Source organism: Pinus tabuliformis, chromosome 1_2 (genome assembly GCF_031772625.1).
Source record: "Pinus tabuliformis cultivar Carrire ecotype Pingquan chromosome 1_2, CPIR1, whole genome shotgun sequence".
Taxonomy (NCBI): domain Eukaryota; kingdom Viridiplantae; phylum Streptophyta; class Pinopsida; order Pinales; family Pinaceae; genus Pinus; species Pinus tabuliformis.
Window position 1 is genome coordinate 275,807,626 of NC_142298.1, and position 26,699 is coordinate 275,834,324.

Below are 26,699 nucleotides of genomic sequence, written 5' to 3' on the forward strand. Positions count from 1 at the left end.
GCCAGGAGGGTCAGTTTTTGAGGAAAATTTGTTTCTCTGAGAGAGTCAGCATAGAATAGATTTTCTAGATCAGAGGTTACCAGAGGTAGAGGGAGACGCAGTATTTTTTCCTTGCAGCTGGGATGCAATTATTTTGTAGCAGTTTGCTAGTGCAAAATAGCGTTAGGAGGAAAGAAGAGAACACACTAAGGGAATTCTTTTCTCAGGGGACTTATAGCCTAAAAGTTCGAATTTTCCTAGCAGAGCAACAACATTTGTGAGCAGATTTGCCCACTCCAGCAGGAAGTGCGAAAAGCCAGTCAGCAGCTGTGCTGAGGAGAAGAGGAGGAATTCGACATTTTTGCAGAGATGGCATCAATAGGGCTGAGAGATCAGGATCGATTGGAGGGAGCCTCCAACTATGTGATCTGGAAGGCAAGAATTTCCTGTCTTCTAGATGAGTATGATTTGAAAGCTTACATCGATAGTGTGGTAGCTGTACCCGCATATGCAAATCCACTTAAGGCCTACAAGAAGGAGATGGCAAAGGCAAAGAGGATGATTCTCGATGGGGTTTGAGATCACGTGGTGTCTCACATAGCTGGCCAAGATACCGCCCGACAAATGTGGGAAGCACTTGCTATGCTATATGAGGGATCTTCTGAGCAGTGGAAGATGTATCTTGAGGAGAAGCTGAGATGCACGAGGATGCAGAAAGGGGAGCTTATAGACCCATTCCTTACTAGGCTTCAGGATATTTGAGATCAACTGTTTGCAGTAGGGTCAGCGCCTTAGCCCATTGAGTTGGTGCTGTTTGCTCTAAACAGCGTTTCTGAAGAGTGGCAAGTCTTCGTCTAGAGTATTTTGGGTAGAGAAAAGTTCGCAGATTGGGATCGTATGTGGGATGATTTGCAGCAAGAGGAGATGAGGCAAGATTTGGTGAAGATCACCATCACTGGCAGTAGCAGCAACAGTGGGACGAAGCAAGTAAATAAAGAGGAGGATGTGGCCCTCGCATCAAAGGGGCAACAGGAGCATAGGAGGAAGAAGGACATTTCCAAGGTCAAATTCTTTAGATGTGGTGAGCTTGGCCACTACAACACTCAATGTCCTCTCAGAAAGAAGGACAAGGAGGAGAAGCAGGATCAGCAGGCTGCATCTGCAGAGATCGACAGGTTGTCCTCTAGATTGGAGGAAGAGTTTGCCATGATCACTGATATACCTCCAAGAGTGAGGTGGGGTGATTTGGTTTTGTAGCCCCAGAGAGCTACAGGATGGGCAAGATTCTTGAGGAGGTCCACCTCATGAATCAATACCTTGCTATGGGAGCCCAAAAACATGCAGTAGCAGGATGGATCAATGGTAGTTGATGCAGTCAGATGCCAGAGTGACAGATGCAGTAGCTAGTAGCGATTAGATAATGGGCAACGTAGTGCAGAGTTGGCAGTGGTGCAGATGGCACAGAGCAGGGTCAACAGTCGCGCAAAGGCTTCAGTGGCAGCACAGAGTCAGCAGCGACGCAGAGGCTTCAGTGGCAGCGCAAAGTCTAGCAACAATCAGGGCTCATGTGACAGATGCATCATACTGACCGCAGTTGGTTTAATATTTTGGATGCTTCTCTGTCGCAGTTGCTGCAGTTGCAACAACAACATATGGAGAGGGAGTTGCAATGCAAATGCAATGATGGTAGCAGTTCAACAGCGACACGAATGCAACGTTTATCAGAGTTGCGCAGTGGTTGGTGGGCAGCAGCACCCAGACATTAGTAATGTAACGGGAGGTGGTGCAGAGGCAGAGTGTTGCTTTAGTGGGTTGCAGCGTTAGAAGTTGAAAGAACACATTCCTTGCTAAGAGGGAGTGTTGATTTTTGTAGCATCGGATGTGTTCTAGCCACAAAACTTTGTGGAGAGGCTAAAATACATGTATTCTCCAAAACCTAGAAATTGTTTATGGAAATTCCACCTAGAGACAACTTAATTAAAATAATATATATATATTTTTAATGGGACCTAAGCCCAAATGTAGGAAAACTGATTAATTAAAGGGTATTAATTAAGTCATGGTGAAAATCTTCTAGAAGAAGACATGGATCGAGTTCTAGTTAATCTTAGCTATCGATTATGTTTTAATCTTGGATGTTGATGTCTCAACGAGATATTATAAGAAGAAATTCGATGGAGATTGGAGAACACACTTGAGACACCAAGGAATTCGATTTTGTTGGGAAATCGATCTTCAGAGTAGCAACTGTGTGTTGCCGGAGGTGATTTAGTAAGATTGAAGTAGTGAGAGAGGGGCAGGGATAGTAAGACCAGAAAGAAGTTTCTCTAATTCGTTGAGTGCCACAGAGAGGCAGTGTAGAGCAAAGAGGCAGCGCAGACCTTCAGAGGGAGATCCATATTTCGCTGAGAAGTTGAAATTCAGTGCCAGAAGCCGGAGTGGGAGCCTAGAGGCCAGGAGGATCAATTTTCCAGATAGCAACGGATCAGTTAGCGAGAGACGCTGGTCCGAATTGTGGGACACAAATTTGTGTAGGCTAACGCAGAGGCAACAAGGGGCAGCTCATCTTGAGCCAAGGTCAATGTCAGATCACCGGTGGGAGTGAGATTTTTCTCACTAGATCTCCTGTCAGTTATTTCTCTGTATGGAAAGCTAGATTTGAGCTTCCATAGATTTGTACTCAGACTTACTACTGCATAATAAATAAAACCCTTCGCTGCTGCATCGATTTTCCCAAGTTGGGTTTTTCCGGGGACATTGGTCCAAAAATAACAATATTATTTATGTGTGTGATTCTATTCTGTCAACATTTTTTTTTCTTTTGCAATAGTGTATTTGTGAAGGCTGCAGTGTATTAGTTTCGATATTTACCTTAGAATGCAGTAAATAATTTGTTCAAGTTATTTAACAAATAGAAGAAACTTAATCAGTGGCTGTAGTAGGATTCGGGGTTTCTGAACTTTCACATAATCCTCCTGGTCATATCAGGGGTTTCAGATCTTTTAGAGTCAATTGTTATTTGGATAGATTGTCTTCCCTTGTTTAGATATTTCCTAAACGCATGTGGCCACCTCTTACCTACTAAACCAAAGTTGAACAAGATCATTTAAGAAGACATTTATAGGTAATTTCTGTAGGATAGTTGGGTTAGAAGATGACATTATATGTTGAGCACTTCATGGAGGTGAGGGATGGACTCATTAGCCAACCCTTTTATACTTCTCATTATTGGGTGCACTCTCTTTGTATTTCCTTAGGCTAGTTTTGAGTGGGATGACATAGGATTTGTGTTGAGAAGGATCACCAGATCATCCAAATAGATAAGATCTGCTCGCTGTGTCATCTTTGAGAGGTTGATTCAAAGGAGCACTTCATTTTCTGCTACGTCATTTATTGTGAGATCTGAGGTCAGTTCCATTGTTTGTTTAGGGAGTCTTAGACCCTTGCAAGTTTCTTTAGGTACCCCAACTAGAGATCCCTAGTTTTATACTTGCAGGAGGCTCTCTAGCTCCGAGTCCATACTCTTTAGCCTCTTAATTATATTCCATTCAAAGGATTCCTTCATTCTTTACGATGCTTCCATCAGTGAGGGGCATCAAGGGACAAACATATAGCATGTAATGGACTAGGTCAATTTGGTCTAGGGTTTACAAGTTTTTATTTTTATTTTTATTTTTCAATACAGTGATCAAATTCGATATATTCTTTGAACAATCAAATTGCCTTCCGATGATATAACGAATACTGTGTAATCAATAATATAAAATTTCAGCTCCACAAGATAGAAATGATTCAGATACTCATGTATAGATTCCTTAGCAATAGAATTGGATAACTTTCCTGGTTTCTCCAGCTAAAATAATTGTGGCTTTGATACCGCTGTAATGTAGAAGTGAAACTTTGCCCTAATTTTCCCAAAAACTCATGTATAGATGCAACCAGGTACGAAGAAGACAATACTACCAATAATTATTTATTGCATCTACTAATTCTTTTCAGTGCTGTAATAACATAGACAATTCATCATGTGCAAAAACTAACATAACATATTTGGCCCAAATGGCACCCTGTTAATAGTATGTAATCGAGTATGCAATCCAATCACAATAGTTCATTTCACAGGTTCTACTATTCTATATTGCAATCTAATCAACAAAAACCTTCTAACTGTAACAACTACTAGGGTACCAATCAAATCCGCTTCCTGAACTGGGTTGTGGATGAGGCACAGACTTAGAGCAAACTCCCTTGCAGCATCAAATAGTATACCCTCTCTGTCCTTCACCTACTCCCTTGTGACATCACAAAACTCGTTCACTTGTTCAAACAAACTTTGCTATATCCCAAATGATTATCACAGGCCTCGCTGTCATAGGAGGTGAATCCGCTGCCACAGAACCATGTCAAAATGAACTTGTTATACCCTGAGATGACCTCGCTGTCACAGAATGAGGTCAGTTGAGCTTGCAGCATCAGGAGATATGGTCTCGCTGCCCCAGAATGGTGATTAGAATGTCACAAAAACCCTGCTCAGAGGACTCGCTGCCACAGGAATAAATCCCAGATTGACTCGCTGCCTTCTTCCTAGTGTTCCTGTACTAAAAGATAGTCTCACTGCTCTATAATCCAGCTCCAAATTATTACAGAATCGATCACAGGAACTCACTATCTCAGGGATTGCGTTGCTGTCACAGGATGAGATCCAAAGAGGAACCCGCTGCCTCAGAATGATGAACTTGCTGCTTTAGAACGATGAACCAAGCCGTAACGAAGTTTTGTTGCCTTTAGATGCAGAGCCAATAACCCATAATTTAATTCCCTAACCAGAAATCCTTTGCCCAAGACAGAAAGAAGAGAGAGTGAGGGGTCAACTAGGGTGGAATCTTTCACCACCGAAGTTGACAGGGAGAAAGGGGTCTTCAAACCCACATAGCAATGCTCAAAAATAGAAAGAGTTGATCCACAATGATGCTCCAAATGAATCCAAGCCTCCTTTATTTATGGACTTCCTTGAGGGGGTTCACTTTCTTAATTGGTTGAGTGTGTCTTACTCAAAGCCCCAAATTTGGGTTTTTTCGCCTGACTTACCCAAAACTTGCCCAACAATGGGTGTTTTGGGTTTTATCCCCTTTTTGAAGGACTATAGCCTACGGGAACTAGGCTACTAAGTCCATTGGATTGGTTGAGGACATCACATAACAACATCGATTTAGGCTCCAAATTAGTGTGGAACTAAGAGACTGTCCCCATTGTTGATTTGGGGTAGCATTGGATGTGCTCTAGCCACAAAAATTGGTGGAGAGGCTAAAGCACATGAGATCCCCAATACCCAGAAATGGTTTGGGCAGAATCTAACCAGTTTGGGAGATATTAAAATAATTAATATTTTTAATGGAGTCCCTAAGTCTAAATTTAGGGAAAATAAAATATTAATGTGAATTAATATAAAATGAGTTAGAATGGTTCAAAAGTCATGGATCAAGCCAGATCTAATCTTAGCCATTGATTAAGGACTTAATCTCGGCCGTTGAATTGTCAATGAGAAAAGTATGAGAGGAGGCTTGAGGGTCACTTGGAGAACACACCGAGTTGATCAAGAATTCAATTTTCTGGGGTAGAGCTTGCTGAGGAAATCGAAGGAGTGATTAGAGTTGCAGCTGAGGGGCAGTGAATACAGAAGCAAAGTGGCAGAGAGGGTACCGGGAGCATCAGCGCAGAAGCCAGGAGAGAGGGACGCAGAGCTTGTTAGAGGCCACACAAAGCCAGGCAGAAGCCACACAGAGGCAGCCAGGAGCTGCGCAGTGCCTGAGGAGAGCCAGTGTGGGTGACGCAGAGGCTCCAGAGGCTAACGCAGAGCCTCCAGAGGCTGACGTAGGGCTAGTTGGGCTGACGCTAGGCCAGAGAGGCTGACACAATCCCTAGAGGTAGAGGCTGGAGATTTCGTGGGGTAGATTGGAGTTGAGAGCTGTGGGATTGTTCATTTAGGGTTTTTAGTTGGAATATCTGTCTCCGATTGAGAGGTACTACTGCCGAGAGCATTCTCTGTTGGGTGAGCCATTTCTGGCACCCATATTGTATTCTGAAACTGCTTAATAATAAAACCCTCAGATAGCTGCACCGGTTTTTCCGGGGACATTAGTCCAAAAATAATGGTGTCACTTGTGTGCTTGTTTTTCCTTCAGTTGATGATTTGTATGTGTTGAGACTGTACTTGTATTTATTTTTAGTATTTACATGGTAAATAACTTGTTAATTAATAGAACAAGTAGGAAGAAATAAATCAGAAAGTACAGGACGGATTTCTAACAGTTAGACTTAGAAATTCCAACGCCCACTCTGCAAAGATCTCAATAGCATATCCAATCCAGATCTCTTACTAGTAGGCAAATGAGATCATCCAAGGCTCTGTGATGATTGGCCCCTTTCAGTTAGCAGCATTGGGGATGACCTATATCTCTACTAAGGCCTCCTTTGGACATCATTCTATCTTGAATTTTCTTCACTGGGCCTCAAATATTAGGAGAGAGTAATCTAGAGGACCATGACCTACATGCATTACTCATGTTTTCTAGTCTCATGATCAACCCCTCTATGTATCTATCCCTTCCAATGCGGTTGCCCATTCTTAGAGTCAAGGATTTTTCAAGATTTAGCATAAAATTCTCATCCTTTACTTTTGTATCTTGTTTCTTATAAGAACCATTTTGGGCCCCCTGCTTTGTAAAGACATCACTGTACTTAGCAGACCCATTGACCTATTTTGTGGTTATTTGTTAGACATTAATAAAATTATCTCATCTGATGTTATCTAGGTCACATCTTGTCACAAGAGAGAATACAAGTGAGTGAATGAATATATATGAACAAAAGACTCTCTCCTTCCTCTATTTATATGATAACAATGTGTGCCTTAGCCCTTACAAGCAACCTACAATGAACATTTGTATGCCAACACAAGTGACACTACACTCTATACTTCATGTGTCATATGCCAAGATGATGTCATGCACAATAATGGTTCCAAGTTGTTGTTGTGTACACTAATGACTCCAAAGGTTGCAAGGTGATGCAATTATGCAAGGAAAGTTTGCAACCCTCCATCATAAGGCTCCACATAGTCCATTAGTTCTCCTAAACATTATAGTCTATTGGGTCAGTTGCCTCTGCCTCAAGCATTCACTGAGTAAGCAATCTCAGTTGTGAAAATCAAACAAAGATTGCCTCTCATATGCTAATCCATCTCGGACCATCTAGGGGTTGAACATATACCATGTGCTCCAAATATCATGAAGCACCCAAGCACGGTATAAACACTTTAATAGTTACCTCGAAAGTTAACACTCCCTCTTTACAAGGAAAGTGTTTCCATCGACACCTATTGACTCCCTTTGCAACTCCACCAAATTTGCTACCTACAAATCTGTACTTGGTGTAGTTCGAGAATCAACCATTATCATCTGTAAAGAACTTGTCGCCCATGTTATAAAACATCTTGATCCTCCAAGGAATGATGACCACTTGTGAATACAAAGGAATATTTCTTTGAAAGACATCATGTCATGCACTGTGTAAGACATTGTGTAGAGAAGACCACATCTCTATACAAGATCAAGGCAAGTGTATCACATCTATCAAGTTCACAAGGATAAAGATCATACATGTCAACTCCTCAATCCTAGAATATAAAGCTCGTGGTTTTGGCGAAAATCCATTCAAGGTCATCATCATCGTGGGACTTGCATGCACTTCAAATACTTTGACAACTAGAACAATCTAAACTAAGTCAACTCTCTCATCGTGAGAGAATTATAAAGTAAGAGTAACATTGTTGTCGTCTCTCTTTGTTTGAGAGAATCTATGATCCTTGGCAAGAGTATCATCATGGGAAACTCCCTTTGTTTGAGAAAATCCATGATCCCTGGCACTGTACTTTATATACTCCCATAAAGTACAAATTTTGAATGTCTTAGCAACATCATCCATCAAGGTATCACACCTCTCTAATATACAATTGGAAATCTCATGGATGGGAGAAACTAATGCAACATGACTAGCATATCTTCTATGAGGTACAATTGCCCTCACTAAAAATTTGAGCACTCTTACATGCTCTTGAACCTCTAAAAATGCAACAACAACCTCCACATTCTCATCGATGACTAAAGGAGAGTCCTACAAATTGAAAGATCTCACATCCTCATCAACACAAGATGCTATGAGTGCATATGTAATTGGTGCTAAAATTGGCTCTATGACCTCTTGTCATGCATGTACCTCCCATTGGTTGGAATGTATGCATGCCGTTAGATCAATAAATAACTTATAAAGGTTAGCATCTCTCGTCCCTCTAGCTAAAGTCCTTGGACTATGATACTTCGATCTTCCATAGTAGACATTTTGATAGGTCGATCTTTCCAATCAAATAACCAGATTCATCATTGGGACAAAAGAGTCAAGGAGAAGAAGAAAGGCAAACAAGGATTAAATATAAGATTAAAAATAAGATGAGAGGAAGGAAAAGGAAAGGTCGGCCAGTGAAAGAGGTGAAAACCATAAAAGGCGATGAAAACCCTTGAAGTAAAGGCCTTGGTAGCTAAACTACAATTGACATGCCCCATTGCGCCCCAGATGACCTTGTAAAATTCACAAGGTAGTCCATGCATCATCAAGGAATTTCCCTGATACATGGAGCTAAGCATAGTAAAGAGTTTCTCCTTCAAGAAGTCATTTCCCAACTTGTCATGGTCCCCAATTTATACCACATGAAGAATCAACCTTCAACAAGAATCCCATTCACAACCCTATCCAAGGAAGTGTAAAGAGAAAATATATTCTAAAAATGCAAAGAAAGCATACCTTTAATCTCTGTAGGGTCCTTCTCAAGAGAACCATTAGGCTTCTACAAACCAAGAATTTGTTTGCCACTACCTTCCTCTCATGAAGTCCAAAAAGTATTGCAGCCATTGTCTCCTTCCAGAATCCACTGCAATGTGGAACATTCCAATCACCATCTCCAAATTAGTAGCTTCATCTTAGAGAGCTATCTCTTGATGATCCTCCTCTAGAAAGATATGAACCTGCTCAAGATGGTTCTTGGCAAGTCGCAATTCATGACAATTCTTACGAGCCATCATTCCTCCCCATCCTTTCATAAACTTGATTGTTTGACAAATAGTGGCTTCCCACCAAAGAAGCAACCCCATTCCCACTTAGTCGAGGTGGAATGTTCCATGCTTTATGAACCAATGCTCAAAAATTTGGAGACTGCAATGTGAGGCATTCAACTTGAACAAAGATGAAGGGATTGAGTCTATTGTATGGCCTATGGAGTTGACTGTCTAATTGGGGAAATGGTTCAAGCTTGGAACATCCCTCAAGGAATTTGCTAGGGGTAGTCATCTCAAAAAGGAAATGTCCTCTTGAGGCCTGTAAACCAAATCCCACCTTGTGTGTACCTTGTCCTTGCCCTATTTGCAATTTGTTCAAGTGAACGAGCCACCATAGCCAATGCCATTTTGTTTTTAGTTAGGGCTATACATCTAAATAGTCTTGTATCAAGACCAAGCTTGTTGTTGAACACTGCTAACACACCATCTGCACCACCATCCTGATAATCCTTCCACTCCACCATGTTAAAATCTCTTCCAATGATCCAATCAACGTCTTAAAGTGAGGAAGCCATCCATTATCCCTCTCTGAGTTGAAAATTAGGAGCATAAACTGAACAGAACCCCAGGAGACAGTCTTTCACCAACAATGTGATATAGACACATTGATTGGCTGGCCCAATGTTACTTGGGAGCGGGAGCGGAAGCGGGGAGCGGGAGCGGGAGCGGGAGCGGGAGCGACCATTTTCAGAAGCTCCCGGTTTGGGAGCGAATCCCGGAGCGATTTTTTAAAAATATATATATTTTTTATATTTTTTAATTTTTGATACATATATGTCAACAAAAACATGTAGAATGATGAATTAGATATAAAAAACATAAAAAAGCATAGATTGAACCATATAACAACAATCATCTAGAAGTTATAATCTTCATCAACCACGTCCGCAAGTTAGTAACATAGTAACATACAACATATTGAGTCTCATGATTCATCAATCTTAAAGTTTCAAGCTTTCAAAATTCAATATATAACATTTATCATCATTGATCACCAAAGTTGTACTTGTAAGCTAAGTGTAACCATTACAACAAATAATATCTAACATGAAATGAAATGTTATAAAAGGAAATGAAATGAAACAACTTTCAACTTTCATGAAGCATCATATTCATAATTCATTACTAGTGAGTTATAATTGCCAACTTCAAACTTAAATTGTCATATATTGTTTAAAAAAATATCATAATAAATATGAAAGAGTCAATAGTTATAAAAGCTACTAGAAACTAGAAAAGAGAAGTAAATCTATTATCTATTTCTTATGCTTGGGCCTCTTGCCACCACGAGAAATGTCTAATTTTTTAGTCTTGTTGCAAAATCAGGATCTTTGTCATTAATATCACCCTCCAAGCATTAATATCCAGAGGTATCTTTGTCATTACCTTTGTATCTGTATGGGGATCTTTGTCATTAATATCACCCTCTAAGCATTAACATAAGATAGAAAAAGCATAGCATGTCAAGTCAAGATTTTGTTTGAGTGATGCGTACATTTTTAGAAGGGTCATGATAGAGGAGTTTGACAACCAATGTCACTAACATCAAGGTACATAGAGGGATTGGTACTCTTGATTAAATATGAGTTCCATACCCTAATACATGACAAAATTCAATGGAAACATTGCAATCCCCCAATCCTGAAATCCTGAAAAACTGATAAGTCTGCTGGATTTTGAATGAAATCTAAAATTCTACTTTCTCCATATGAAATCCAATGAGGACGAAACCACTCTCAAACATCCTGAGTCATTTCATGGTAATGTCACTTTTACTTTAAGAATTTAACATTACCATGAATAGCATATCAATACTAGGGCCTAGACTTGATCATTAAGTTGCCCCACTCAAAAACTATTTGTTTCTTTCAAAAAAAATTGCATTTCGAACATTACTACAAAAAAAAAAAATGCAAAAAAGGCAAAACGCTCCCGAAAACGCTCCCGAAAAGGCAGGGAGCGAAATTTTTTTTAGGGAGCGCGCTCCCGACCCGCTCCCGAGTCGCTCCGCCCGGAGCGCGGATCGGGAGCGGGAGCGAGGGGGGGGGGCGCTCCCCCGCAACACTGGGCTGGCCTTAAAAAGCAGCTTCTGATTTGAGTTAATGATGGTCATACCTACTCTAATACCATGTTGAGATTCACAAGTGTTAGCAAGAGAATCTAAAGGAACCAAAACCACCCCAAGCTTTCTAGTGAAGAAGAGATAAACAACAGTAGGGCAGCCATAGAGAGAGAAGTAAACCCTAGCACAAGTGCACTAGAGAGAGAAATAACACAAGCACTAGAGAGCACATGTTTTATGGTTGCCTCAGTCTAAATTACTTGTATAAGATTGACTGAATAATCCAATATGCGAAAATACAAATAAAAGTTGCATATTTGTAGTACACAGCTAAAGTGGTAGGGCACATACTCCAAACAGGTGTTATGGGCCTACATTGAGTTGACTAGGTTTTCCTTAACCAACTTAAAATGTAATATAAAATTACAAATAATGTCGGCCATGGCCAAATGTGAAGGTTACACCCTTAATTCAAACAATCATATTGCTCTGACTGGAGGTTCATTTCCTGAATGTTCAGTGTCCAGATTTGACTAAATCAAAGACAATCAAATACATAGATAAGGATGAGATAAGAGAAATACTCAGTGAAAATGTGACCAAATTGAGTACTATAGCAGAATGTGACATATATTTCCTTGCAGATATTGGACAGCAACAACTTTGACTGGATCACCATACTATGGTTTAACTTCTGCTGGGACTGTGCCTGCTCAGGTATTTAGCAATCTCCTGGTTGCCCACATTTTATGCGGTAACTGTGATGGTTGTATGCTGTAATTATAATTTTTTATCAACCATTGAAATATTACAGCAATGTATTTAAATGGAAATTCTAAACATGCTCTTTGCTCTCACTAATGATGTGTGAACTTGTAATTAATATTGGTTTGTCTTGGTTATTTCCAGAGTCCATGGTGATATGGAGTTATGATGGAAACAAATGTAATATAATTCTAGCCATTATTATCATAAGAATGGAACGTAATATTCTTCAGATTGGATTCTTCATCCGGATGAGGCTAAGTTCACCAAAGTATTCTCATCTTGTTTTTTTTTTTCGAAATGAGAAATATATCTTATAGAATCTCTTTGGCTAAGCTGTCATGCTATGAGGGGCGTATCTCTGCTGTCAAAGTCATCCAGGACTTGCACCTGGCTTCATCCACCCCACTTAGGGGGTTTTGAACCCAGGTCTATGCGTTAATACTAGCCCAGGTCACCTTGCTGCTTGCCACTAGATCACACTCTTGTGGGCTTTTTTTTTTTTAACAAATTCATTAGGATTCATTTGAGAAAGTCCAGAAATCCGTCTATATGTTTAATTAGAGAAGGCAAAATCAAAGGCCAATATTTAACCTTTATTCCATATTGGAAAGTATTGGTTTAAATCAATTGCATTCAATAACTTTTAGTGAGATTGTATTCTAAATCTACAAGAGATAAGTTAATCAGATCATGATTTTGATTTATTTAGTCGTTATGTTGGAAATACTGAGGGGGGGGGGGGGGTGAATCAGTGTTTCTTTTCAATTGTTATTTTTACCAGTTAAATCATTTATATTTAGAACACAAAATGAACAATAGGAATAAATGCTTTTATTAATATAATCTTTACAATAAATCAAGTACAATGTATATAGGGCTCCAACCTGTTGCCAAGCATCAACTTGGACTTTTTGTGAGGCTCCAACCTCTAGGGCACCAACCTTGGATTTAGGAGCACCAACTCCAAGGACACCAATCCTTCCAATTCTGAGGCACCAACCCCAAGGGCTCCGAACCTATCTTGTCAAGGCACCAACCTTGGATTTAGGAGCACCAACTCCAAGGACACCAATCCTTCCAATTCTTAGGCACCAACCCCAAGGGCTCCGACCCTATCTTGTCAAGGCACCAACATTGGATAGGAGCACCAACTCCAAGGACACCAATCCTTTCAATTTTGAGGCACCAACCACAAGGGCTCCGATCCTATAGTTTTGCTTTGTCAAGAATTGTTTTGATTGTATTGCACTGCTCTCAAAATCTTCTTCACTATGTTCTGTCAATCTACAGCTTCGCTGTAGTCTCCATGCTACATCACCAATGACAACCTGTCTTCATATGAAGGAGTCTGCACAAATCTTCATATTGCCCACACAAAGTTTGCAAAGTTACCTCATGATGATTTCAAATAGCCATCATGATCTCCAATAATGTCTCCAAGATCTGCTAATGCTTTTCAACAAGATATCTTTGATAAGTTGCGCTAAGCCTCAATGTTTGCACAAAAAACAATTCTCTGTTTCAACCCGTTGTTCTATCTGCTGCGGTAAGTGCTTCAGGAGTGACTGCTTCTCACTGTTCTTAGTGTCGCGATATCTTACTTCCAAGGATCATACTCACAAATACTTCAATACTGGTGTAGTCTATTGCTCCCTTCAAACAATGGCAGATCAAACCTTATTTCGCTTCACTGAATTGTTCTTGGAGTTACAATCTGTACTTATTCTATTAATTCATCATAGGTTCAAGCCTTTCAAAGATTAACCCATTCGGCAGAGTCGCTTGACCTTCAACTTCCTTCTTTCTCGTTTGATCTTCAGCTTCCTCTGTTCCTTCAAGTTCATGAGTTGTGAACTGTTACTTCTTCTCTCTGTTAGATGCTCGAGATCGATTAGCTGAAGTGAAGTGTTTCAACTTGTCTATATATGTGAGTTTTGCCAATAACCAAAAGACACGTTCAGTGGGAGGAGAGGCCGACTTATGAGTTTGCACATTAAAAGATTATATCGGAGAGGCGCTTTTTTTTTAATATTCATCCAAGGCTCTACCCACATGGAGGTCCCGCATTAATCGCAATCACAACATTCATGAAAATCAGAGTTATTCCTTTAATCCCGCAATCGCAATTTTCGGAGGTTTGCACATAACATAGTGATTCCACTACTACCGATGGAGTGGATGCGATATGATCTTAAGTAGTTGTTAATAAACCCGTCGGGTCCACAATGTTATCCCAATCGGTGGTTTGACATCCGTTAGGAACTAGCGATACTGTGGATGCGATATTGTATAAAGGTGTATTATAATGGAACCATCGGGTCCGTAGTACATATCGCAATCGGCGTTTTACCGTGACATCCCGTTAAGACTTGTGATATGAAAGTTTTGATGAGGCAGACGTGATATAACATAACAGTGTATTCTAATGGAGCGGTTGGTTCCGCATATCAAATCGCAATTGGGGGTTTTGTGCAGTGGCATATAATAGAACCCGCCGATATGATATGTTAACTCCTCTGGTTTATGTGCTGTGAACTTTTAAAAGGTTTCCACGGTTTATTCCTTCCTTCGATATTGCTCTTACTCTTGGCATATGCGATATATCTGCTTTGTCTTGGCTTATCGCTCCTATGGCTTCTCTTCACTCCTATGACTTTCGATACACTGCTCCGATAGCTCTTCTATGATGGCTTTCGATATCTTTCCTCCTTGGTTCCACTGTTTTTATTATGTCTATATTCTATCCTTGGATCCTCCATGAGCAGTATTATGATCAATGGGCATCAATGGGAAACCACACATGTCACAAGAATTTTCCATCACAAACATTACCATATTGACATCAATGGCAACCTAGATTAACAATCTCCCCCTTTGTCATTGATGGCAATATTCTTCTTCTCTCCCCCTTTGACATCAATGGCAAAGGAGTGCACAAGAACTCCCCTTGTCGAATTGATCTCCCTGTCATGGTGCTATTTTTTTTTACTTAAGATAGAGAGATTGCTGCCTTATCATCAGCTAGCACATTGTCCGTTCTTCATGTCTCAAAATAACTACTTTATCATGGCTTCAACAATGCTGGTCCAAGAATGTCCCAAACAAACGTTTGAAGTTTTCTTTTAACCATGCTCAAGTGTGGGCAATGATGCCTTAAAGATGCTCCACTTCAGTGCTTCCAAATAGACTCCAAATAGCCACACACCAAATGTCCAAGTCCAAGTTTTTATGCTTTTGCAATCCGAATTCTGTTGTCTCCACAATCAAAATTAAGAGGTCTTCATAGTCCGAATCAAGAGAAAATGCCACTGAAATTGTTTTTCTCGCTATCTCTCTTCAGATCCGAGTTCCTCTTTATCTCTGTGCTTCTCCTTAAGTCATTGCCATCCAATATTTCAACTTCATTGCCTCTGACTAAATGGTGAGAGGTTGTGCCTTACTGTTGCTATTTTTCTAAGTGACCAGCATCAACCTGAGCTATATTTGACTGCACGACATTCTTCTTTCTATAGTCCTTTTGATGAACCATCTTTTCCTTGTGTTCTTTACAAGTTATCTCCATTAGCAGATTTTGATATCAATATGTGACTGTCTTTTAAATTCTTTCTACTAAGTAACAACTTTTTTCAATGCTTCAATTATGTTAAATGCTGCCAACTTCTCTTGCTTGTGTAGTGAACAAAACATTCAAGCTCCATTTCCAGATGATTTATTTGTTTGAAGGTTGCATCTATTTGTTTCCACAATTTACCTGTTCTCACATCATATCCTTGAGTCGAGACATTCAACTTCTGTAATAACAACAACATAGCTATTTTCCTTATTAGCATTAGATGGCCTTCTCTGTTGCTCCAATTTCTGCTTAGTGGTCAAGTGAAAAAACATTTTCAACAACAGTCCATTGGATAGTTAAGAGATCATGTTATTTCAAAGGAGTGTTCTTGAGAAATGATCCATCAAAGAATTATTGTCAATATAACTGATCAAGGATTACATAAGGCCCATTCACAGATGGCTTCTGTAAGAATGTTTAATCATCATAAGATCCCCTTAACTGTATCCATGATCTTCCTTTTGTCAGAGTCTCCCCATCAAATGCTTAGAGTGTCGAAGATTAGGTCAACAACATGTGTTGTTGGTTGGAGGGTTCAGGAGACTTCCAGATCCAATTTGTTTCTTTCTCCATATTTGTGTAACTTTCTTATCTGGCATAGTTCTAGCTTGAGTAGGTGCCCAAATCAAGTTACATATACGTGCCATATGACCAATGTTGTTCATGAATAAGAATTCATGACTTCTTCTTACGAAATTGCTTCTCGAAGATTGACGGGGATCATTATAAGCCCTACAGTATTTTGCCATGTGTCCAAAGTTTGTACAAGAATAACAATAACCAAGAAATAAACTTTGGTACCTCGGAGATGGAGATTTCCTTGATGTACTTCTGAAGCCTTTCTACCTTGGGATTCCTTGATAATATTCATCGCCTTTTGTATTCTTGACATCATCTGCAAGTCTTCTTGGAGTGGGATTTCTTCCATTGTTGCCTTGACTCTTCTCCTTGCCTTTGTTGGAACTGGGAGCATTATTATTTCCATCAGGCTTCCTCATGTCCTTGTTGTTTGAAGTATGGTCACCCTTGCTTGAGGATTCACCTTCATAGCCAAGACCTGATTTATCAAATGAAGATCTTTGATGGCTAAGCATGTCATCCAAGGCTTGAGAGCCCTTCAAGATTTTTTTCCATCCCTTCAACCTTTTTCCTAAGGGAGACAATCTCTTCTTCCAATCTTTTACAATCATTATTCTTCTTAGCAAGTTATTTCTTAGTTTCTTCCTTGATACGAGTAGCTTCATTTGCTTCTATTTTAAGGGAGATGATATCTGATTTCATTTTGAATATTTCTTCATTTTCCTTAGCTAGATTGCTCTCCATTTCTTCCTTGATCCTTGTAGCTTTACATGTTTCAGCCTTGAGAAGGTTGATGTCGGATTTTAGTTTGAAGATCTCTTCATCCTTTGCTTTTAGTTGGTATATCATGGTGTTTCTCTCCTTTTCTGCTTCATCAACCTGTCCTCCTATGATTACCAATGCTTCCATTGTCTTCTTAGCTCCTTGTGCTAACTTTCTTGCTTCTTCTAGTTGAGATTTGAGAGAGGAGACCTCTACCTTGTACTGACCAATCTCTTCTTCAAGTTTGTTCAAGCTCTTGTGCCTTTGTTCAACTTGACTTGACAAGGTATCTACCTGTTTCTTTGCCTCACACAATTGATTTGTCACGGATATGACTTCTTCATGATGCTTTCTTTTGTTTTGATGAAATTCCTCCTTAAGCTTGGCGAGCTCTTCATCTCTTTCTTGTACTTGAAGCTTGACAAGGTCAACTTCCTTCCTTGTTTGGTCTTGGTCACCAGCTAGTGCTTTCTTCTTAAGTTCCTCGTTTTCCTTTTTCAAATTGATAATCTCTTCCATGGCAGCCATAAGTTTAGTGAGGAGATCTTCTTCAAAGTCTTTTTCATTCTCTTCATCTTCTAGGTCTTCTTTAGCCTTGATTTCATCAATCTTATCTTCAGCTTCCTTGATGGGCTTTGGATTTTCTTCTTGTTTTCCATCATTTTCTTGACTAGAGATCATTGTGAATGCTCCTTTTGAGTGAAGATCATGAAGTTTATCCCATATGCCTTTTGCTGATGAGCATTTTTCAAAATTGGCCTTCATAGAATTAGGTAGCCCATTCAAGATTTCTTTCATTGCTCTTGTATTATGTTCCTTGGATTCTCCATCCATCATGCTATCAACAATCACCGATTTCCAAACTTCAATGCCTTGAGTCTTTAAGAAATTCCTCATTCTTGCCTCCCATATATCAAAGTTTCCATTGAACAATGGAGCCTTCACAAATTGATTGACTTCGATTTCGATGGTTGAGGGAGACACATCTTTAGGAGGATTGGAGACTTTCTTCCTTGGCTTCGCCATTTGTGTTCTAATGATCAACCTTCAAGCTGTTAGGCTTTGAGTGAAGGTACTAGCTCTGATACCAATTGTTGGAAATACTGAGAGGGGGGTGAATCAATATTTCTTTTCAATTGTTATTTTTACTAGTTAAATCATTTATATTTAGAACACAAAATGAACAATAGGAATAAATGCTTTTATTAATATAATCTTTGCAATAAATCAAGTACAACGTATATAGGGCTCCAACTTGTTGCCAACCATCAACTTGGACTTTTTGTGAGGCTCCAACCTCTAGGGCACCAACTCTGTCTTGTCAAGGCACCAACCTTGGATTTAGGAGCACCAACTCCAAGGACACCAATCCTTCCAATTCTAAGGCACCAACCCCAAGGGCTCCGACCCTATCTTGTCAAGGCACCAACCTTGGATTTAAGAGCACCAACTCCAAGGACACCAATCCTTCCAATTCTGAGGCACCAACCCAAAGGGCTCCGACCCTATCTTGTCAAGGCACCAACCTTGGATTTAGGAGCACCAACTCCAAGGACACCAATCCTTCCAATTCTGAGGCACCAACCCTAATGGCTCTAACCCTATAGTTTTTCTTTGTCAAGAATTGTTTTGATTGTATTACACTGCTCTCAAAATCTTCTTCACTATGTTTTGTCAATCCACAACTTCACTGTAGTCTCCATGCTACATCATCAATGACAACCTATCTTCATATGAAGGAGTCTTCACAACTCTTCATATTGCCCACACAGAGTAAAGTTACCTCATGATGATTTCAAATAGCCATCATGATCTCCAATAATGTCTCCAAGATCTGCTGATGCTTTTCAACAAGATATCTTTGATAAGTTGCGCTAAGCCTCAATGTCTGCACAAAAAACAATTCTCTGTTTCAACCCGTTGTTCTATCTGCCGCGGTAAGTGCTTCAAGAGTGACTGCTTCTCACTGTTCTTAGTGTCGCGATATCTTACTTCCAAGGATCATACTCACAAATACTTCAATACTGGTGTAGTCTATTGCTCCCTTCAAACGATGGCAGATCAAACCTTATTTCGCTTCACTGAATTGTTCTTGGAGTTACAATTTGTACTTCTTCTATTAATTCATCACAGGTTCAAGCCTTTCAAAGATTAACCCATTCAGCAGAGTCGCTTGACCTTCGGCTTCCTTCTTTCTCGTTTGATCTTCGGCTTCCTTTGTTCCTTCAAGTTCATGAGTTGTGAACTGTTACTTCTTCTCTCTGTTAGACGCCCGAGATTGATTACCTGAAGTGAAGCGTTTCAACTTGTATATATGTGAGTTTTGCCAATAACCAAAAGACACGTTCATTGGGAGGAGAGGCTGACTTATGAGTTTGAACATCAAAATATTATATTGAAGAGGCCCTTTTTCTTAATATTCATCCAAAGCTATACCCACATGGAGGTCCCACATTAATCGCAATCACAACATTCATGAAAATCGGAGTTATTCCTTTAATCTTGCAATCACAATTTTTGGAGGTTTGCACATAACATAGTGATTCCACTACTGTCGACCGAGCGGATGCGATATGATCTTAAGCAGTTGTTAATAAACCCGTCGGGTCCGCAACCTTATTGTAATTGGTGGTTTGACATCTCTTAGGAACTAGCGATACTGTGGATGCGATATTGTATAAAGGTGTATTATAATGGAACCATTGGGTCCGCAGTACATATCGCAATCGGCGTTTTACCGTGACATCCCGTTAAGACTTGTGATATGAAAGTTTTGATGAGGCAGACGCGATATAACATAATAGTGTATTCTAATGGAGCGGTCGGTTCCGCATATCAAATCGCAATCGGGTTTTTGTGCGGTGGCATATAATAGAACCCGCCGATATGATATGTTAACTCCTCCGGTTTATGCGCTGTGAACTTTTAAAAGGTTTCCACGGTTTATTCCTTCCTCCAATATTTCTCTTACTCTTGGCATATGCGATAGATCTGCTTTGTCTTGGCTTGTCGCTCCTATGACTTCTCTTCACTCCTATGTCTTCTGATACACTGCTCCGATAGCTCTTCTATGATGGCTTTCGATATCTTTCCTCCTCGGTTCCATTGTTTCTATTATGTCTATATTCAATCCTTGGATCCTCCATGAGCAGTATTATGATCAATGGGCATCAATGGGAAACCACACGTCACAAGAATTTTCCATCACAAACACTGCCATATTGACATCAATGACAACTTAGATTAACACGTTATTGTTTGTGTGTGTTCTCATTTTAGCACATTGCAACATTCCCTAGAGTTTCTTTTCAGAGCAATGAATGATTTTTTATTCTTATTCATAATGCTATTTATTAGCATCTTGGTTTTCCAAACCTGAAACACAAATACAACAGAGAATTAGAGTTCTGGAGTTTAGCATGCTATGCATCTATACTCAATCGACTATAAGGAAGTGATGCTGAAGTCATTCACTGTTTGTGGAATGTCAGCTGGATATTGTTAAGAAGTGATATGGCTGACATGCATTTCCCAATTGAGACTTAAGTCTGAAGAGCAACACGATTCCTTAATCACTACTACATTGAGTAGGTAAGTAGCTTAAGCTGACACCATGTAATCACAACTTATGTCCATCTTTAGTGTCTTGAAATGATTATCAAATTAGGTAATGATAATAACAAGTCAGGTTATTACCAACAACAACCAAAACTAGTGTATTTTATGATATACTTTTGACTCTTTGAGAGTAAGCTATTGGTGGTCAAAGTTAACAGAGTACAAACACTCGTGAACTTTGCATATCTTTCAAAATCTCAATAGTGGCACAATCAATGCTTATGCAGAAGATGGCCATTAAAAATTGACTGATGAACCAAGGAACTTACCCATGTTGGACATGATGCCAGTTGACATGCAACTACATGCTATCCCCCCTTATTTGTCCTTGGCAACACATAATTATTGATGTGAATACCCCGAGTGGTGTTGAGAAAAAGGTACCAAGGAGGTGTTTCCTAATGCTTTTTGCCTTAGCCTAGGAAAACATGTGAACCCACCTTTTTAGTGTGACTTTGAGTTATTAAAGTCATGTGACTTTTTAGTCACTTTATGAGGGTCTAAAGGTACATTGTACTTTATTATATGAAAGTGACTTCATGTTTTTAAAGTGATTTTATGAAAAAAAAGGTACAAGGTTACAAAAGGTTATTAAAGTGATTAGAGGGGCTCATTAATGAAGAGGGAGACATAAGAAGGGGTCAATGGGAGATTAGATCCCCACCCATGATCAAGGAGAGCTAAGATATAATCTCAACCCTTGATCTTAGGGATAGGACTTCTCATCCTTATGAGACTAAAAAAGAGAAAAAGGCAAAGGAGGCATTCATTCTTCATGTCTAGAGTTGGAGAAGTGAAGAGGAGGAGGAGAGAAGAGGATTAGGCTGAGATAGCAGAGTTTTGCTCAAGGAGAGATCTACAGCAGCAAGGAGAAGACCGCACAGGCACACATTTCCAAGCTGGGACAGTGGCTTGAATACCAAGGAGAAGGCAGAGGTTCCATTGCTGAAATCGAGGCAGCTTCAGCACATTTTTTCAGAGGTCTGACAGGCCCAAAAATGGAGACAACACATTTTTTGAGGCAAGCACAGGCTCAAAAAACGAGGAGATAACAGAGGTCTGTCAGTGTGAAAATTGAGGAGAGATTCCTCATCTGACAACACAAATTTCGAGGGAGAAATTTGCTGGTATATGGCATGAAATTTGAGGTCTGAAGTCAGACTGACAAGCATGAATTTCTGGGGTCAGAGTGCTGACTGTGGCACAGATTCTGAGATGCTGAAAGTCTGAATAATAGCACACATTTCAAGGTTGGACAGTCTAACAGTGGCACAAATTCCCAAGTGTAGTGGTCTGGACTGTGGCACAAATTTCAAGGACAACAGCTTGAGTTTCAAGGGGAGAAATAAGTACCCGTGTAATTAATGCTGTAACAAATTCTCTGAGCAAAGCAAAATACTCGTTTTCCCTTTGTTGAGAAATCTAGATGCTTGTACAGTGTAGATTAGGGTTGATTTCTCTTACTTGATAATTATTAGTGAATGTTTGTTGGCTTTTTATTTCTTATATTATGTTCTCTTCATCAAGCAATTACCAAAAATATAAAACATGAAGATCACAAGAGACAAAGAACACAAAGATGTAGGCTCCAAGCCAAGGCAAAAACCCCACAAGGGGGAAAACTCAAGAAATCCTCTTCCTATAGAATCAGATCAAAGTGAGATATCCAAGACTATATGGCTTATGAATTTTCTGGATCGACCCCTTGCTCTACAAAATCTACTACTGTGCCCTTATGGCCGCACATATGTGGCTATATGATCTGCACTTGCGGCCCACACATTGCTGTTTTGTGTCCTTCTCTCCCAAGTGCAACCCACACATGTGATTCATGACATATGTGAGGTCGTGCTTCTATTTCACATCCTCCTTAACTCGCACGTGTGGCTCAACTTCTGCAAATTTGCTGTACAAGTGCACTGGAGCTGACACCTTGCTGCAAAAATTCTCTTCTTGTTTTCACTGGCACTCGGATAAAAGTCCTTCAACCAATCACTGAGATTTCCTTCTCTCATCAATGTGTCTTCTCTCTTAGCTTAGATTTCTTTTTATAAGTTTGAGTTATGACTAAATCAACAGCCCTATTCTCCAAGGTGATTGACAATTAAGATTAAATTTCAACTTCACTTCAGATCATTTAAGATCAAAATGTTAATGCAAATAACCTTGCATTTCATTAGATTAACTCACTTTCTGATTAAAAAAGTCACTTTAATAATTAAAGCAATTGCTAAGGTTAAGAGTCAATTGGACAACTTCCACACATCTAGACACTTAGACCTATGCAAAAGTACTTGTCTGAGTTATAAACATCAACATGATGTAGCAGAGAATGATAGAACATATGTGACCCTGAACGATAATCTAGAGGAGGATAATTTGGAGGATGGGACCATAGTTTTAGAGTGCTTAGAGGCTGAACTTTGGGTGATCACGATGGGGATCATATTTGTGGAGCAGACATGCCATCCTCTTCCACTAGTAGGTTTCTAGATGTAAGATTTTTGCTTTTATTTTCAGGACTTCCAGCATTACTTGGGGGCCATGTAGTTGTTAGTAGTGTTTCACAAACACTTCCACCTACTCCTATCCTTTCTTTTTCATAGATCAGGGGAAAATAAACTAGAAGTTTCTTGTGGCGAGAGGAAAGTTTAGTAGATACTAGACCTTTTTCTCATTTTTCTTGTTTAGAATTAGTCTCAAGAACCAAGTACTTCGTCTTTATTATGGCTTATTTTGTAAACATTATATGACAATTTGTAATGTTCCAAATGGAAAATTAAGAGTGATAATCAAGCAAATGCAACAAATTCAACACAATAAAAATGTACACAGATCAGAGAACCAGAAACACACCAAAATGGGCCAATTTTATTATATAGCTGAAGGAGTACAAAATAGGTTGGAGTGAGTGCACATGGGCTTGCTTAGAGCAAGCTACAAAACCCAGGTGGATGAATATCAGTTGCCCAAATGATGCAGGAAGCTCCCCAACAAATGACTGCACTAACCTTTGAAGAAGTACACTACTAGCTGAGTTGGGACCACAGTTTGACCCCTCAAATCTGCCCAAAAAATTCTGAAAAAATTGTTTCTGAGATCCTTATAAAAAACCCAGAAAAACCTAGAAAGGGTTTTTGGCAAATTCTACCGACCATCCTAGACCCAATATTTCAGCTCTCTCCTGCCCACTGGCTGCCAACTAATTCTGATGTTTGAAGCACCAAAACTTCTCCAAAATTTTTGCAAAATTAGGAGCCAATTCCTTAACACCTGACCGACAAAACCCAAAAATGTTTTGGGCTAATTCTGACCTCCCAAAATTACTCAAAATTGGTACTACACCCTAATTCTGACCTCCCAGAATTACCCAAAATTGGTACTACACCCTCCTTAGTAGAGACTGCGTCCCCAGTGGCTCTATCTGCTGCAAAATCTCCTTATTTCTCCTCAATCTGCAATAGGAATGGTATAGGAAATTTTCCCGGATGTAGGGGAGAGGTTTTACATCAAATCCCGACACAAGATAGCTGAACCCAGCTCCACAAACACGTTGTCCAGTGACCCCCTGCACAGGCCCTAGGAAGATAAATTCGTTCCCCTCAATAGCAATCACCTCCAGCTCCAAAACTTTCCACAAAGGCTGAGCTCTCCCTCAAGCAACTCCACTAATTTTCTCCCGGCAAAATACCCTCGGAAGCTAGCTGAAATGAGTGGTATGATTTCTCTACTGCGTCCTCCCTGGAGTACGAATTGGCTGAAGGAATCTGTTGAAATATGCTGCAATACTCCACAACCCTCTCACCAAAATAGCAATAGCTTGCCTTCCTAGGGTGGCACTCGAAGTCCACCGAAAGAAGGGTGAATTTTCCCCTTGGAGAACTCTGTGCTAAGCAGCACTAGTGACCTAGCTAAACAAATTAAGCAACAAAGAAAATAGATGAGTGATAAAAATACCCCAATAGCTTCTATGCTCCTTCTATTTATAATTTCTTCTTGCCTCCTCATGTGGGTCCCTCCATCCAATATTTCGACTTCCTTCCCTTAGCAATTCAATTTTCCTAAGGGGTTCGAATTCCCCTTTTTGGGTGGCCCCCACATCCCACTACCAATTTAATCTTTCCTTTTCTCTAATGTTGGTGGCCTCCATCTCTCCAAAAATTAAGTGGGGACTCCCTCCACCCACTTTTCCTAAGTTTACATGCCAAAATATTTCCCAACACCCAATTGCAAAAATAGAAATTCATCTTAGCAAAATTAATCTAATTGGGGACATTACACAATTTCAGTTTGAACTTTCAAGCTACCTTTTTTAACTGTTGACTGAATCTTACAGCTGTTCTGTAATGAATATGATACTCTATTTCATTATGCAGTTGATGTCATCTATTACAATTTCGCAATGACAAATTTTACATGTTGAAAACTTGAAGGTTGATGTTGTGGTTGATGATTGATCATTTGATGACAATGTTATAACTTCTAGATGATTGATGTTATGTCTACTAAATGGTTGCTGCTTTAATGATCATCACTAATCTAGTTGTTAAATCTTTGTTTTCATGTTTTCTGCAATTGATTCAACATTTTACATGGGCTTTTTTAATATGTATGTATCAGAATATATTAAAATATGTATTATAGAAAAAATGCTCCCAAAATGCTTCGCTCTCTAAATCTTTTTGCAAATTGTGCTTCCCTCTCCTACTCCCAGTACCTTTGTTTTCAGTGTTTTTTTCATATCTATGTGGCAATATGGTTATTCAATTATTTGATGTTGTTGTTTTATGTTTCACAAAAATTGAAAAATAATGATTTATATTTTTTATTATTTTAGTGCTTGCCATGGTTTCCTGATTTTTTTGCTGATGTCCAGATCATCGGTGATGTTTTAGTCGATCCTGACTTTCATTTATGCATTGAACCTCTCAGATTCAAATTAACTTGTCTTTGATACTATATAAAAATATTTAGACATACAATATAATGCAGAGTTACAGAGGGAGAAAACATTGGAGTATTATTCAATGGGACACAACGGTGACATGTCTTATGACTTGTCAAAGAAATAGACTATGGTAGCAACCAACACTATATAACTAAAACAGCAAATGTGACTAAAATCCCTCTATGTGACACTAACTTAAAGAGGACTAGGGTATATTAAATTATAATATATACATAACTCTCACTGTAAGATTAAAGCTCAATAAATTCCAGGCTCCACTGTAACCATTCCTGGAGGATTTTGTAGCAATAGCTGATGGTTAGCTCAGCTATATTGTGGTGATAGTGTTTTAAGTTGACTCTGATTATGTGTATGTTGGTACTTTGATGCTCTGCTTGTAAATAATGCTTTTGTTGTAACTTCTTACTAACTTTAAACATTGGACATACATACCTTGTACCTTTTTCCCATATTGATAATCATGTACGCGATAGTAACATTGTGAAGTTTTGCTTTCTTGCTGGGCATCAATATCATATCCTTCTTTCTTTATAGCAGGCTTCAAGTGTTTTTGATTGACTTTGTTCTTTCTAAATCTGTTATGTAAAGGTTATTACAAACTAAAATCATTACCATAAACTATGATCTGGATCTGCTGATGTCAAGTCTTTTAGCAGCTTCTAAATACATGGATGCTATTTTAATTTCATAATTTTCAGAAGCTAAAATAATTAGTCCAATCAATTTTTATTGATTATTTATCTATTATAGATCAGTCAGTACATGGTTTCTTGTCATGTTACTTGTTGATTTGCATTTTGGTACATGAGTTAAAGCTTTTAGAGAACACTTGTATGTTAAAGAGAGTAAATTCAGCTTCATTTCAAGGTAGATTTAGCTTAATCTCTTAATCTACTGTCAGTGTAAAGTGAACAGAAGATAAGTTTGTTATTCAATTTAATTAGTAGTGGGATCTAGTGGATGCCAATTTAAGTTGTAAAAGTAGCACTATGCAAACAGTTAAGACACAAAGCTGTATCCAGATACCTTTGTTATTATCTTATTGCTGAAACTGCATTGTTTATAGTGCTTTAGATTGTGAATGATCAACTATCTGAGACATCATATGTGTCCAGTAAATAGTTTTATCTACAAGTTTCAAAAAGGGTTTCACCATGTTATTTCATTGTGATGTCATTACAC

General features: G+C 39.2%; 1 protein-coding gene across 2 annotated transcripts in view; it reads left to right on the forward strand.

Moving 5' to 3' along the window:
* Nucleotides 1-26,699, forward strand: part of LOC149205410 (uncharacterized) — a 301,500-nt gene that overhangs the window by 111,122 nt on the left and 163,679 nt on the right. For both annotated transcript variants that reach the window (XM_089395056.1, XM_089395055.1), the window contains exon 3: nucleotides 11,853-11,925. In XM_089395056.1, the coding sequence (XP_089251182.1) occupies nucleotides 11,853-11,925 (73 nt within the window). The remainder of the gene's footprint in view (nucleotides 1-11,852; nucleotides 11,926-26,699) is intronic.